A 12322-nucleotide genomic window follows, 5' to 3' on the forward strand; every position below is an offset into this window, starting at 1 on the left:
TATTTCACTGCAAGCTCTCTTCTTCCAGCTCCACATCCACTTCCTTTTCCCTCCGCTCTGCTAGGTGAAGCTGCTCCAGGTTGAGACAAAGGATTTTTGTTCTTGGTTCCAGCTCTGAGGTTTCACCTTAAGGCCGAGAAATGCCACTCCAACCCCATCCCAACCCCAAAGCAATCTTTACTGTATTTACAGCCTGCCCCGTTGTGTACCATTCTATGCTTGCTTCCCACATGTACAGTCACTATCCCCTCAGAACAGTGTTTGCAGCAGTCCCCATCCCAGCCCCAGTGACTTCAGCTTCAGTCCCACAAGCTTTATTTGACTGCCAGCTCTTGTGCTATCCTTCTGCCTCCTCATCTTCCCAGCAGTGCCACATCATGCTGCTTTCTGGCTCTCCAGGCAGGATCTCTGTTTTAGCTCTAGCTCTCTGTGGTTTGAGCTTAGCTCTTGAACCCACATTCCAGCCCCAACCTGACCATCCTTACTGGAGGAACAGCTCTGCAAGGCCCTATCCCCGCCCTTACACTGATTTCAGCTCCAGCCACGCAGTTCGCATCCCAGCTCCATATTCCTTATCCCAGCCCCACAACAGTTTTACCCTAAACCCTACCATGTTTCTGTCTGCTCCAGCTCTGCTTCCTGAGTTCCTGCTCCTCAGCTTCCCACTTCTGGTGGCTGAAAGTTGCTCCCGCTTCTCACTGCAACCCAGGGCTGTTGATCAGGCCACAAGTCAGTTATTACTATCACTTCAATGTCTCTAGATACTGTCCTACCCACCCTAATGGGAGCCCAACTTTGGGGACACTTGAGGCCTCTAGCCCAACAGGTACCTTCCCCCTCCCCCTGGGTCTCAGCCCAGCACTTGCCCAAAGGCCCCCCCTCACCCCCCCCAGGCATTACCAGGGGCTGGGAATAGCCATTGGGCCCCTGCTCCCCCATCCCAAAAGGTGCCCTTGGGCCCTCCCAGCCCCCAGACCCTCAGACTCTCCTTGGTACCAGCAGACAGGGGCTGCTAATCCCCCAGGCACCTCCTGCAGGCCCTGAGCTGCAGCTCCATCCCCTTCCCCCATGGCATTTATCCAGCTCCAGCCTCAGTATTTCCATTGCCCCACATTGGTTTAGGCATGATTCAAGTGCCAAGGTCTTTATTCCACACTCTGGGGCTTTATGTCTCCACTGGTCCCACAATGGGTGTTTCAGCCCCAGCCCCACAATCTCTACTGAATTAACATCAGCTATCCAGCAAAAAAGCCCCTAAAGTAATTAATTTTAAGAATTAATTAATAAATAACATTTAATTAATAATTAAATCATAAATAATAATGAACTAGTAAATAATCAATATTTTACTAATTAATAATTTATATTTATTTAATATTTAATTAATAATCAATAAATAATAACTAATAAATATTAGCTAACTAATAAATAATAAATATTTAATTAAATAATTATTAATAAATATTTATTATTTAATAGTATTAAATAATTAGTAAATAACAAACTAATAAATAATAAATATTGAATTAAATAATGATTAACAAATAGTATTTAATAATAGTAGATAATATTTAATCATTATTTATTAATACTTAGTTAAACTAATACATATAAGGATAACAATATATCTTGTTAAAAGTAATTATAATTAATAATAATTTTATTATTTTAATAAAACAAGCAAAACAAAGCAACGTAATAAAGAAAATCGTTATTATTTTAAATAAAATCAAACTAAAATAATAAAAACTAAAAAACCCAGCTTTATTCTCGATATTTTAAACATTATCTTCGATCCAGAAACTACAAAACAGATCCTCTCTGTCCCGCAGAAACAACAGCTCATCTCCCTGTGCCACTCCAGACCCCGCACCCGCCTCCGGCCGCCCGAAAAGCCCAGGACGTGGCAGAAAGAATTGGCCACGACCAGCCCCGCCGCCCCAGGACACCGCCGGCCCCCAGATGCTGGCCCCAGCAGACGCGGGCATGGCACCCGACCTCACCGGCGCTCCCCGGATCAGCGAGCGCAGGGCTCCCGTCCTGGCGCACCGGCGCTCCCTGGATCGCGCCCGCGCACCTCCCGCTACCGCCCGCCTCTCCACCGCTCGCCGCCGAACTAAGGCCCGCACCCCTCCAGCTCACACTATTTATAGCCCACACCGGCCAGCCCAGCCAATCACAGCCCGAGGCAGCGCCGGGCCCGCCAATCCCAGCCCGCCCGTTCCCGCCGCGCTCGTCTCCGCGACCCCCCGCTGTCCCCTCAGGCCTCGCTCCCGCGATCCCGCCCGCTCCCCCCCTTCTCCCCGTTTCTTTGGGCGAAGTTACGGCCGGGACCTGAACGGGGAGCCCCCGCCCACCCTTCCCGGGACCCAGCAGCACCTCTCGGGGCTGCGGCAGCTCGGCTCTGCCGGCTCCCAAAGCGACAGCGGCCGGAGCGGCACCCCAGCAAAACGGGGGAGCGGGAACGGGCCACGACTCAGCAGGCTGAGCTTGGCGAGACCGCTCCTGGATTCAAAGGGCGGCAGTGATTGGCCACCTAGAACCCTGACCTAGAACATGACCTAGAACCCTGACCTAGAACCATAACCTAGAACCCTGACCTAGAACCCTGACCTAGAACCATAATCTAGAACCCTGACCTAGAACATGACCTAGAACCCTGACCTAGAACCATAACCTAGAACCATAATCTAGAACCCTGACCTAGAACCATAATCTAGAACCCTGACCTAGAACCATAATCTAGAACCATGACCTAGAACCATAATCTAGAACCGTGACCTAGAACCGTGACCTAGAACCATAATCTAGAACCCTGACCTAGAACCCTGACCTAGAACCCTGACCTAGAACCATAACCTAGACCCCTGACCTAGAACCATAATCTAGAACCATGACCTAGAACCCTGACCTAGAACTATGACCTAGAACCCTGACCTAGAACCCTGACCTAGAACCATAATCTAGAACCCTGACCTAGAACCCTGACCTAGAACCCTGACCTAGAACCATAATCTAGAACCCTGACCAAGAACATGTTCTGTACATCTGTAGTGGTGCTGAGTTTTCCTTTGGTTAAGGAGACCTTAACCACATTCACTGTGGGGAAAGCTGATGGACTCCTGACTGCAGGGCTGGGGTGATGGTGCTGCCTTCTGCATGCCTTTCCTTTGTGGACACAAACCAGTGCAAAAGCAAGGTCCTGAAGCAACCGGGATCCTCCTGAGAGGGCCACTCCGTTCCAGCAGCAGTGCTGAACACACTCCCCCTCCTCTCCCAGCCCTGGCCAGCGCTACAGCAGGCAGAGGAGGGAGCTGCCTGGGGAAAATGGAATCTTGGCCCTGCTCCACCAGGTACCAACCTCTTCCTCTGCTAGACAATGTGCCTTCACACAAAAGACGAGTCCCCAAAGGATGGGCCTTGCAGGCTCTTGCCTTGGAGTGGGAGCAGCTCCACCCTGCTGTTATTCTGCTGACTGTGTGAGTGTGCTGCCTCTCCCTGATGAATTAATCTTGATCTGCGGTGTCATAAAATACGCTCTTCTGATTTTATTATATTCATCTAAGGTTGTATTTCTTCTTAGCTTTAGATTTCTCGTTAACGTGAGATGAAAGCGGAAATATCTGCTCTGTGTTTTCAAGATGCAGACGGTCCCTGTACAGCTCAGTTTGGGTGTGTGGTTTGCCTCATCTTCTCACAAAAACATGTTGAAAGGGCAGGAATAGTGAATGAGTTATAATAAGCAAACTACTCCATGCTGTGAGAGTAAATTAAAAACTTGCAGTATCTTTGTCTAAATTGCAAACTAACCAGCGAATCTTGTACTTTGGAGACTTGAATTAAGGGCTTTATTCCTCCTGTTATTTAAAATCTGATGATGATTCTGATTTCTCTGCTTTTTCATGTCTGTGAGGAACCAATAAGGCTACCGAGTCACAGACTGAGAAGTAGCTGTAATGATTCAAATGACCTAAGCCTAAGGAGAGAGTACTGAAGTGTTCAAAAGAGAACCCAAACCTTTCCAGCTGATGAGCTCGGAGGAAATATTAGCTGATCATTCCATTGTGGCTCGTTTATTTAAATCAGATCCTGGTGTCTTCTGTAGTGTGGCCAGCACTTGTCAGCAGCCATTTAGTGTGATATATTGGTGTCAAACTTCTTGTCAGGATGTTGGTTGACAGCAGCAGTAAAAACTGTTGAACGCAGCAAAGAGATTTAAAAATGCTCAAGTGTTTTTTAAAATGCTTGTCAGGTACCTTTCTGTGGCTGTGTCACACCTAATGGGCTGTAAAGATGTCACTATAAATCAGTGCTGAAAATGGGACTGGGTACTAAATGCAGGGGTATAAGGAAGGGCAGAGAGAAGAGATCCTTGGAAGGCATTTTGGAAAACTGCTGTGAGGCCAGGAGGCCTTCGGTTCATCCCCAGTGATGCCACGGTTGGCTTAGTCCTGCCCAGCAGCGACAATCCAAGTGTTACATGGACAGTTTTTCTCCCAGCTTCTCTGCCCCAGGAGGCCCACTCCCAACAGGAGGAGATGAAAAGAAGCCTGGACTTCTTTTTGAGAAGGAAATTTTAGGAGGCTCTGTGCCAGCTAAATCCCTGGCTCAGCTGAGGGTTCACGGGGCAGCCTGCCTTGGATCAGAACCAGCCAAAACCGAGTCTTCATGCCTAAATATGTCCTGCTTCCTGTAGTTTTTCCCTGCCTTGCTCTTTCTGCTGCACATTTCCTCCCTGTTGTTCATTTTCCAGGGACAAGAATTAGTTCCTTCAGCCAGGCAGACTTGGCCTCTGGCAGCATCCAGTACGTCCACACCAGTGAGGAGGAAAAGCACACGGATGCCTTCACCTTTTCTGTGTCTGATGGGACAAACGAGGTCAGTCCCAGCCTGACTTTTGCCTGAGTGGGCAGATGTGGCTGTTCCTCCTTCTCCTGCTGTGGGATTTCCCACATCGCTCAGGTCAGGGAGGGAGGAAGGCCTGTGCAGGGAACAGGGAGCCACCTGCCCTGTGGGCTCACCAAGAGCTGGGTGCCTGGTTTTCAGCTGCTTGCCAACTGTTGCTGGAGCTCGGCTTTGATCCAGTGCACTGACAGCGTAGTGACGACAGCCAGCCCCTGGAGAAATGCCTTTTTCCTGCTTCCTGAAAGAGAAGAAGTCTAGCTGCACATAGAGGGAGAGGGGCAAAACTGAGTGAGAGAGGGAGGGAAAGTGGATGTCCGTAAATATCACAGAAAGAGGGAGAATTAATGAGTGGGGAGGGATAAAGAAGTGATCTGGGCTTAGCAGCTCAGACAAGGCTGAAATGAAGAGACCCAAACTGGGGATCGCTGTGCTCTTGCGATGAAGTCACACTCTTGGAAGGCTGAATTCGGCAAGGGAAGCTTTTCTTCCTGTCCGAGGTGAGCCAGACATTTGACATCACCATAAACCCCGTGGATGACTCCTTGCCCATCGTGCAAATCTTTGGGATGACAGTTCAGGAAGGGGTGAGAAAAACCATCACGGAGTTTGAGCTCAAAGCGACAGATGCTGACACAGAGGTAAGGCAGGACCACCCCCAGCCTCCTTGCTCCCCTCTTGTGCTGCACATCTGGGCTTGTGTTTAAAGACTTAACGCTGAATTTATGCTCAGCATGGATGGAAATGGCACTTCCTCTTCTTCCTGGGTCTGGCCAGAGGCTGAGCTGTCTAACACTGGCTCTATCTCACTGCTGTTTCCCCTGCAGCAAGAGATCTGGCTGCCTGAGCCAAAATCCTGCCCCCAAGGTTTTTGCCCTGGCAGAAGTGGCAAGGGACACGCTGCCCAGAATGGCTGCAGGACTGGGGGCTGCTCTTGTGTTCGTGGAGCAGGCACAGGGGTGGGTGGGAGCTGTCTCAGACCAGCTGAAGCAGGAATTCAGTAGGATGTGCCTTGTTTTATAGGGAGACACCTACAAAACAAAATCCCTTGGGAGAGGGACAAGGACAGGGCGGGGCTTAGGGGGAACCAGGAATGTTCTGTGCTAACCCTTGTGTTGGGAACACCAACGCAGGGGAGCGGCCTGGCCAGAATCCCTGTCCGGGCCTCCTGAGCTGGAAGGGCAGTGTCCTGAGGTCGTGTCCCCAGCTTTGCCCCTCCATGTCCGGGCACAGGTGGAGTCCCTGACGTTCGGGGTGGTGCAGCCGCCCCGGCACGGGCTTATGGAACGCAGCGGCCATGGGCAGCGTCCTCTGCAGGCCACCACCTTCACCATGGATGACTTCACATCTACCAGAAGCGCGGCAGCTACAGGCACCGCGGCGGCAGCGCGCTCAGGGACCGCTTCACCCTCACCGTCTCCGACGGCACCAGCCCCCTCTTCGTGGTGCAGGAGGGAGGGAAGAAGGTCAGGCAGGAGAAGGGATGGGAGAGGGCCTTGGGAGCTCACAGGGATCTGCCTCCTCTCGGGGCAGGGGGGGACTGAGATGCTGACTGAATGTTCTCAGTCACGTCTTTGCTTCTTCCCCTCCCTGCAAACTCTGCCCTTGGTGCCAGCAGAGCCGAAGGGAGCCGAGCTGGTGACGTGGTGGCTGAGGCTCTGACTTGCACAGTAACCCCCGTGTCTCTGAACTGTTGTCAGGTGTGGCCCACATCATGTTTAAGGTGGAGATCGTGTCCAACGAAGACCGGGAGTGGCACGAGTCCTTTTCTCTGGTGCTGGGCCCAGATGATCCTGTGGAAGCAGGACCTAGGGACCTGCTGATTCAAGGCTGAAGTGAACCTTTAAGAAATGAGGAACAGGTTGAGTATGGAATTATCAGAGCGCAGCACAACTCGCTGCCTGTTGAGGAGGGTGAAACAGAGAAACCTTATGAATGTGATTGTTTGGCAGAACATTCTGAAAAAAGAAGGCTAGAATCGAAGTAGAAATGAAAGCCTGCTTTGAGTCATAAGATACAGAGTACTGGTTACTATATGACCAGAGAACAATAGCCAAGCCAGCTAAAGGAAAATCCCTGCTGATAAAACAATGCCCTTCTGCTGACAGAAAGCCCAAAGGCCAAGAAGCAAGGAAAGAACTTGTAAAGCTTGTAGAGCCTCAAATGCAACACTGTATGTAAAGTCTTTAGTGGGTGTATCTCATAGTGATTGGATACTGGGAATTAGAATATTCACTGTAGAAAAAGATACATTGGATTGTGACAAGAACTTTGCTCTCTTAGCTTTTCACTCTTAAACCTCTCTCTCTTAACCTCTCTCGTACCTCTTAACCTCTCTCGTACCTCTTGGCTCTTCTCTCTTACCCCTTTACTCCTCTCTCAGCTCCCCTCTCCCCCTCTCTTACCTCTTCCACTCTTTCCCTCTCTTACTCTTACCCTCTTGGTTTTTCCCCTCTTACCCCTCTCTTGTCTCCCCCCTCTCCTAAGCCTCCCTGGTTTCCCCCGCTCTCCCTCTGTTGCTCTTACTCCCTCCCTCCCCTTTTCCAACCTCTCCTCCCCTGCTCTCCCTGCTCTCCCCCCTCCCCTGGACCACGTGGATGCCGAGGCTGGTGGTGGACAGAGGTGTCCCCTCTCTTTACCCTTATAATAAATTGCTTATACCTGAACAGCTTGACCCTGGAGAAGTCTCTCACCGCAAGCGAGCATTTTACACAGCAATATCTAATCAATGATTTCTAAACATTTATCCAAGCTTAAACAGCTTATTCCTAATTATCACCACCTTTAGAACCAGCGCTCACCTGCCCCTGCAATACACAGGCACAGGGAGGGAGCTGCAGTTATTTACACAACAGAACAAGTAACATACCAAATTAAACACCCAGCACTATACCTCACTTTTGGAAACAAAACCTGGGCACACACTTTAGTGTGCAAAAGCCCTGTAAGAATAAAACCTGCTCTAAATATCTTAGGCATCAAGCCACAGACACGCCTATGAAATTCAGTGCAGCAGTGACAAAAAAAAGGAATTATTTCCTTAACCTGTGAATAATCCCCTCTAAGATTCTGTGATGCAGTTGCCGCTGCACACAGCCACAAGCGGCCATTTTATTAACAGGCAAAAGAACAAAGGCAATCCCAATTTCTCCCTTTTTGTCTGCAAAGAAACAGAGAAGGGAGAGATGCTTCTCAGAGGAGCATGGTAAAAAGACACATGGTGTAGAATATGGAACAGCTGATGGTTCAGCATCTCTTCTACTGCAAGATCTAGAGGATATCTGATGATACCTTGGAGGCAGGAGTCACAAAAGCTGCCGGAGAGGGAATAGAAAAGAGCTCAACGCTATCTGCTCTTACATTTTAGCACTGTGACCTTTACCTTAACTTACAGTTAAGTGTTTCTAACAGTGTAAATCCCTTTTGTTTTGATTTTAACAGAGTGCAAGAATTCAGTGATGAAGTAACAGTGGCATACAGCCTTTCATTTCCCCTGGTCCTCTCACCCAGCAATGAGGTCTCACAACAACAATACAACAATGAATAGTTATAGAAGGTAACTCACTGTGCTGAAGAGTTCTTCAGAAGGATGGAAGCCACAATTGAGGCAGATCCTTGGACAGACAAGCCAGAGGTGTTTAGGCCTTGTGTTTCCTCATTACCCCAGAACCAGCCCCTAAAGGGGAACACAAAGTTCACAGGCTTGTATTTGGAATTAACGCCATATAAAGAACAAAACATCCTAAAAAAGCTACATATCATACAAATAAACCAGCTACCTTCTTTATGCCGCTTTTCTGTGGAGCCACAACTTCACAGAAGTAGATCTTGTTCTATCAATACAATGTTTTATTATTGATGGGCTTGTTGAAATCAGAGTGAACTCCAAGCACCCAGATATTCACAGAAGACAAACATCTCTCTGAATACAACTGAAAAGGCCAGAAGGGCTGCTCCATTTTACCCCTGATAGCCACGTTTGTCTCTAGAGTACATCAGATGATCAATGCACGGCCTTGAATCTATTTTTTTTCCCCCCTGTGTTCCTCCTTTCCATCCTTCTGCGTAGCCTTGTAGCAGATAAATCTGTTCAATAAAGGGCCCAGCTGACTGTGAGCAGAAGGCAAAGCAGAGGATTTGTCAGCATGAAAACCCACACTGCAAAGATGAACGAGCATCAGGGGCAGTTAAAAATCTGCTAGAAATTAGTGCTAATGTCACACTACCCTCTCTTCCCTGTTTTCCATATCCAAAAGGAAAGGAAGTTGTGCATGAGCCAGAAAAGCTAAAAGGGTCGGGCAATGTGCTCACCTGCCATCCCACACAGCTGGGTGTGACTTAATGCACCAAACACAATGGAATTGTAGACAGCTGGGCAATAGACACCACGAAGCACACAGGTTTTCAGTGCTGTCAGCAGCTGCAAGGGGAGGATTGCCTCCGAGAAACATATCAAAACAATGAAAATTTAAAAAAAACAAATTAACATCTATTTCCACCACACATGTTTAAATTTATATACTATATTCATTTATATATGACAAGCAATATATAAAGTATCAAAATATATTATTTTAACATGTATACGTATGTTATTATATATTAAATATATTATATACATTTTAATGATATATATTTATTATATATATAATACATATATTAAATAAATATAAATAATATATATTAAATATAAATCTGTTTGTATATATTGGCATTACTTATATATCTTTACTTTTCTGGTTGCACGTATGTCTATATCTTTATATATTTAATATACATTTCTATGTTTTTATTTTTGTTGTATTTATTTAAAAGCCCCGAAGCTAACCTAATAAAAACCAAACAGTCCCTTTATCTTAAACGGTATTTAAAAATATTTTAATATATAATTTTTATCATATTTATATACCTTGTTGATATACATAACACATAACATATCCTAAAAGATATCATATTACCATCTATACGTACAGAAATCATATTATAGATTATAAATCAATATATATGTATATATTGCTATTACTTATTTTTACACCTACATATATATATATATGTCTATATATATATATTTCTCTATACCTTTATATATTCATTCTTTAAATATTTTATTTATTTGTATTTTTCTTATTTATTTAAAAGCCCTGCCTCTAACTAAATAAAAACCAAGCAGCCCCTTTATCTTCAATATTTTTTAATATCTATTGTGATCATCTTTATACTTACAGGTATATACTCGGTTGCTAACCTGCCCCCGCCCCACCCGCCGCTCTCACTGTTCCGGCACACAGAGCAGCCGCCTCCTCGGGCTGCTTCGGTCCCAGGGCCGGGGAGCGACCGTTCGGTCCCGATGCCATTGGGGTTTCCGCCATTTCCCCGGGCCGTGGGGGAGAGAACGGAGCGAGAGGAGCGGCAGCAACGTACGGGTCGTCACGAGTGCCAGAAGCCCCAGAACACGGCCGCGGCAAGGACCCCGGCAGAGAGAGGCGTCTTCACCGCTGCCTGTCGGTGCCCGACCGGCTCGCGCCTGGCCCGGGCACTGCCGAGCGCACAGCCCGTGTCCGCACGGCCAGAAAAGCCATGGAAAATTGCACCGGAGCGGCGTCGGCGCCGGGGTGTTTGTCAGGCAGTCGAAAGCATGCACCCACTGCCCAGGGTCCTTCCATTTTCCCGCCTTTTTGGCCGCCATCCTTGGAAGGTCAAGCCAGCCACGACCGGGCAGCCATCCTGTGTGTGTCATGACATCACTTCCGCCCTTCCTCGCCACCATCTTTGTTGTGGCTGAAGCCACTTCCGGCTGAGCGGCCAGCTTTGTTATGGCACAATTAAGGCCCCCGCTGCTCTCAGCACGTCTAACTTGTGTGAACGAAAAACCTGCCGACGCCGACCGATTCCGAGCACTCCGCCCGATTTTCCGCCGCCTTTCCCGGGGCGAGGATGATGGCAGCGGGGCTCAGTGGCTCCGTAGCTGGGTGGCGGCCCCGCCTGCGGCGGCAGGCATTGGAGTCAACGCCTCTGCTGGGGTCCTCCCGGCCGGCTCCTGCGGGGTGGGGTCCCGACGCAGCTCCGCTCAGTTCGGCTCTTTCCAGCCCGCTTCGGCTCGGTTCGGGCCCGCACGCTTCGGCTGGGCTCGGCCCCGCCCGGTCCCACCTGGCTAGGAGCACAGCTGCAGTACCGCTCTGTGCCCACAAGGCAACAGCACTGCCGCACAGCTCAGCCTGGGGTGGGCGGGGGGGCGCCCCAGCACGTGCAGAGAAGGGAGGCAAGAAACCACGTGTGCAACCCCCTTCCAAAAACTCCTCTCCAAGGAACTCCCCCAAAAACCCCCGCATCGAAACTTAGCAAGCCCTGCCGCTAACCAAATAAAAAACAAAATACCCCCTCATTTAATTGTATTTAATATTTATTTCTATCATATTGATCTATATTTATACACATAGACATAATGCATAATCAATATAAAAATTAAAATATAAATAATGTAAATATTTATATATATTTATATATAAATATAAAATGAACGTCTATCCACATATTTTTCATATTGAATATTAATCTACTTGTCTAGTTTTAGATTACTTGTATTTATTTGTTTTTATTTCAATTTATATATATATAGCTCCCTATATTTCTTTCTTTTTTATAGATGTGTATATTTTCATTTCTATATTAATCATTTAAAAGCCCTGCATCTCAGCCTCTAACCAAATAAAAAACAATTAAACCCTTGTTTTAAATGTTTTTAATATCTATTTCTATAATATTGATCTTTTATATTTGTACACACAGATACAATGCATAACAGATATTAAAGTACATCACCATCTATGCCTATAGTTTTCAAACTAATCATTAATTTACTTGTCCAGATTTGGATTACTGGTATTTATATCTTCTTTTATGGCTCCATCTATCTATCTATCTATCTATCTATCTATCTATCTATCTATCTATCTATCTATCTATCTATCTATCTATCCCCCTATCTATCTCCCTATCTCTATATCTCCCTATCTATATATCTCCCTATCTATCACCCTATATACATTTCTTTATTATAGATGTGTATATTTTCATTTCTATATTAATCATTTAAAAGCCCTGCCTCTAAGCCACTAACCAAATAAAAAACAATTAAACCCTTGTTTTACATGTTTTTAATATCTATTTCTATAATATTGATCTTTTATATTTGTACACACAGACACAATGCATAACAGATATTAAAGTACATCACCATCTATCCCTATAGTTTTCATACTGATCATTAATTTACTTGTCCAGATTTGGATTACTGGAATTCATTTCTTCTTTTATGGCTCTATCTATCTATCTATCTATCTATCTATCTATCTATCTATCTATCTCACTACATATATTTCTTTCTTATAGATGTGTATATTTTCATTTCTATATTATTCAT

The 12322-nt window shown here is 46.5% G+C and overlaps 1 protein-coding gene across 3 annotated transcripts; it reads left to right on the forward strand.

Moving 5' to 3' along the window:
- The first annotated feature begins 2982 nt into the window (after positions 1 to 2982).
- LOC147653854 (uncharacterized) lies at positions 2983 to 10687 on the forward strand. 3 transcript variants are annotated; one of them, XM_086879457.1, is made up of 4 exons: positions 2983 to 4878; positions 5403 to 6368; positions 6603 to 6763; positions 10128 to 10687. In XM_086879457.1, the coding sequence occupies exons 2-3, from the start codon at positions 6200 to 6202 to the stop codon at positions 6734 to 6736; spliced, it is 303 nt and encodes a 100-aa protein (XP_086735583.1). In that variant the 5' UTR covers positions 2983 to 4878; positions 5403 to 6199; the 3' UTR covers positions 6737 to 6763; positions 10128 to 10687. The 3 variants fall into 3 exon arrangements, with proteins under 3 accessions (XP_086735583.1, XP_086735582.1, XP_086735581.1); XM_086879456.1 differs by lacking the exon at positions 10128 to 10687 and adding an exon at positions 8344 to 8578; XM_086879455.1 differs by lacking the exon at positions 10128 to 10687 and having other exon boundaries at positions 6603 to 9494.
- The last annotated feature ends 1635 nt before the right edge of the window (positions 10688 to 12322 follow it).

This window comes from Cyanistes caeruleus, chromosome 3, assembly GCF_971803275.1.
Source record: "Cyanistes caeruleus chromosome 3, bCyaCae1.hap1.1, whole genome shotgun sequence".
Lineage (NCBI taxonomy): Eukaryota > Metazoa > Chordata > Aves > Passeriformes > Paridae > Cyanistes > Cyanistes caeruleus.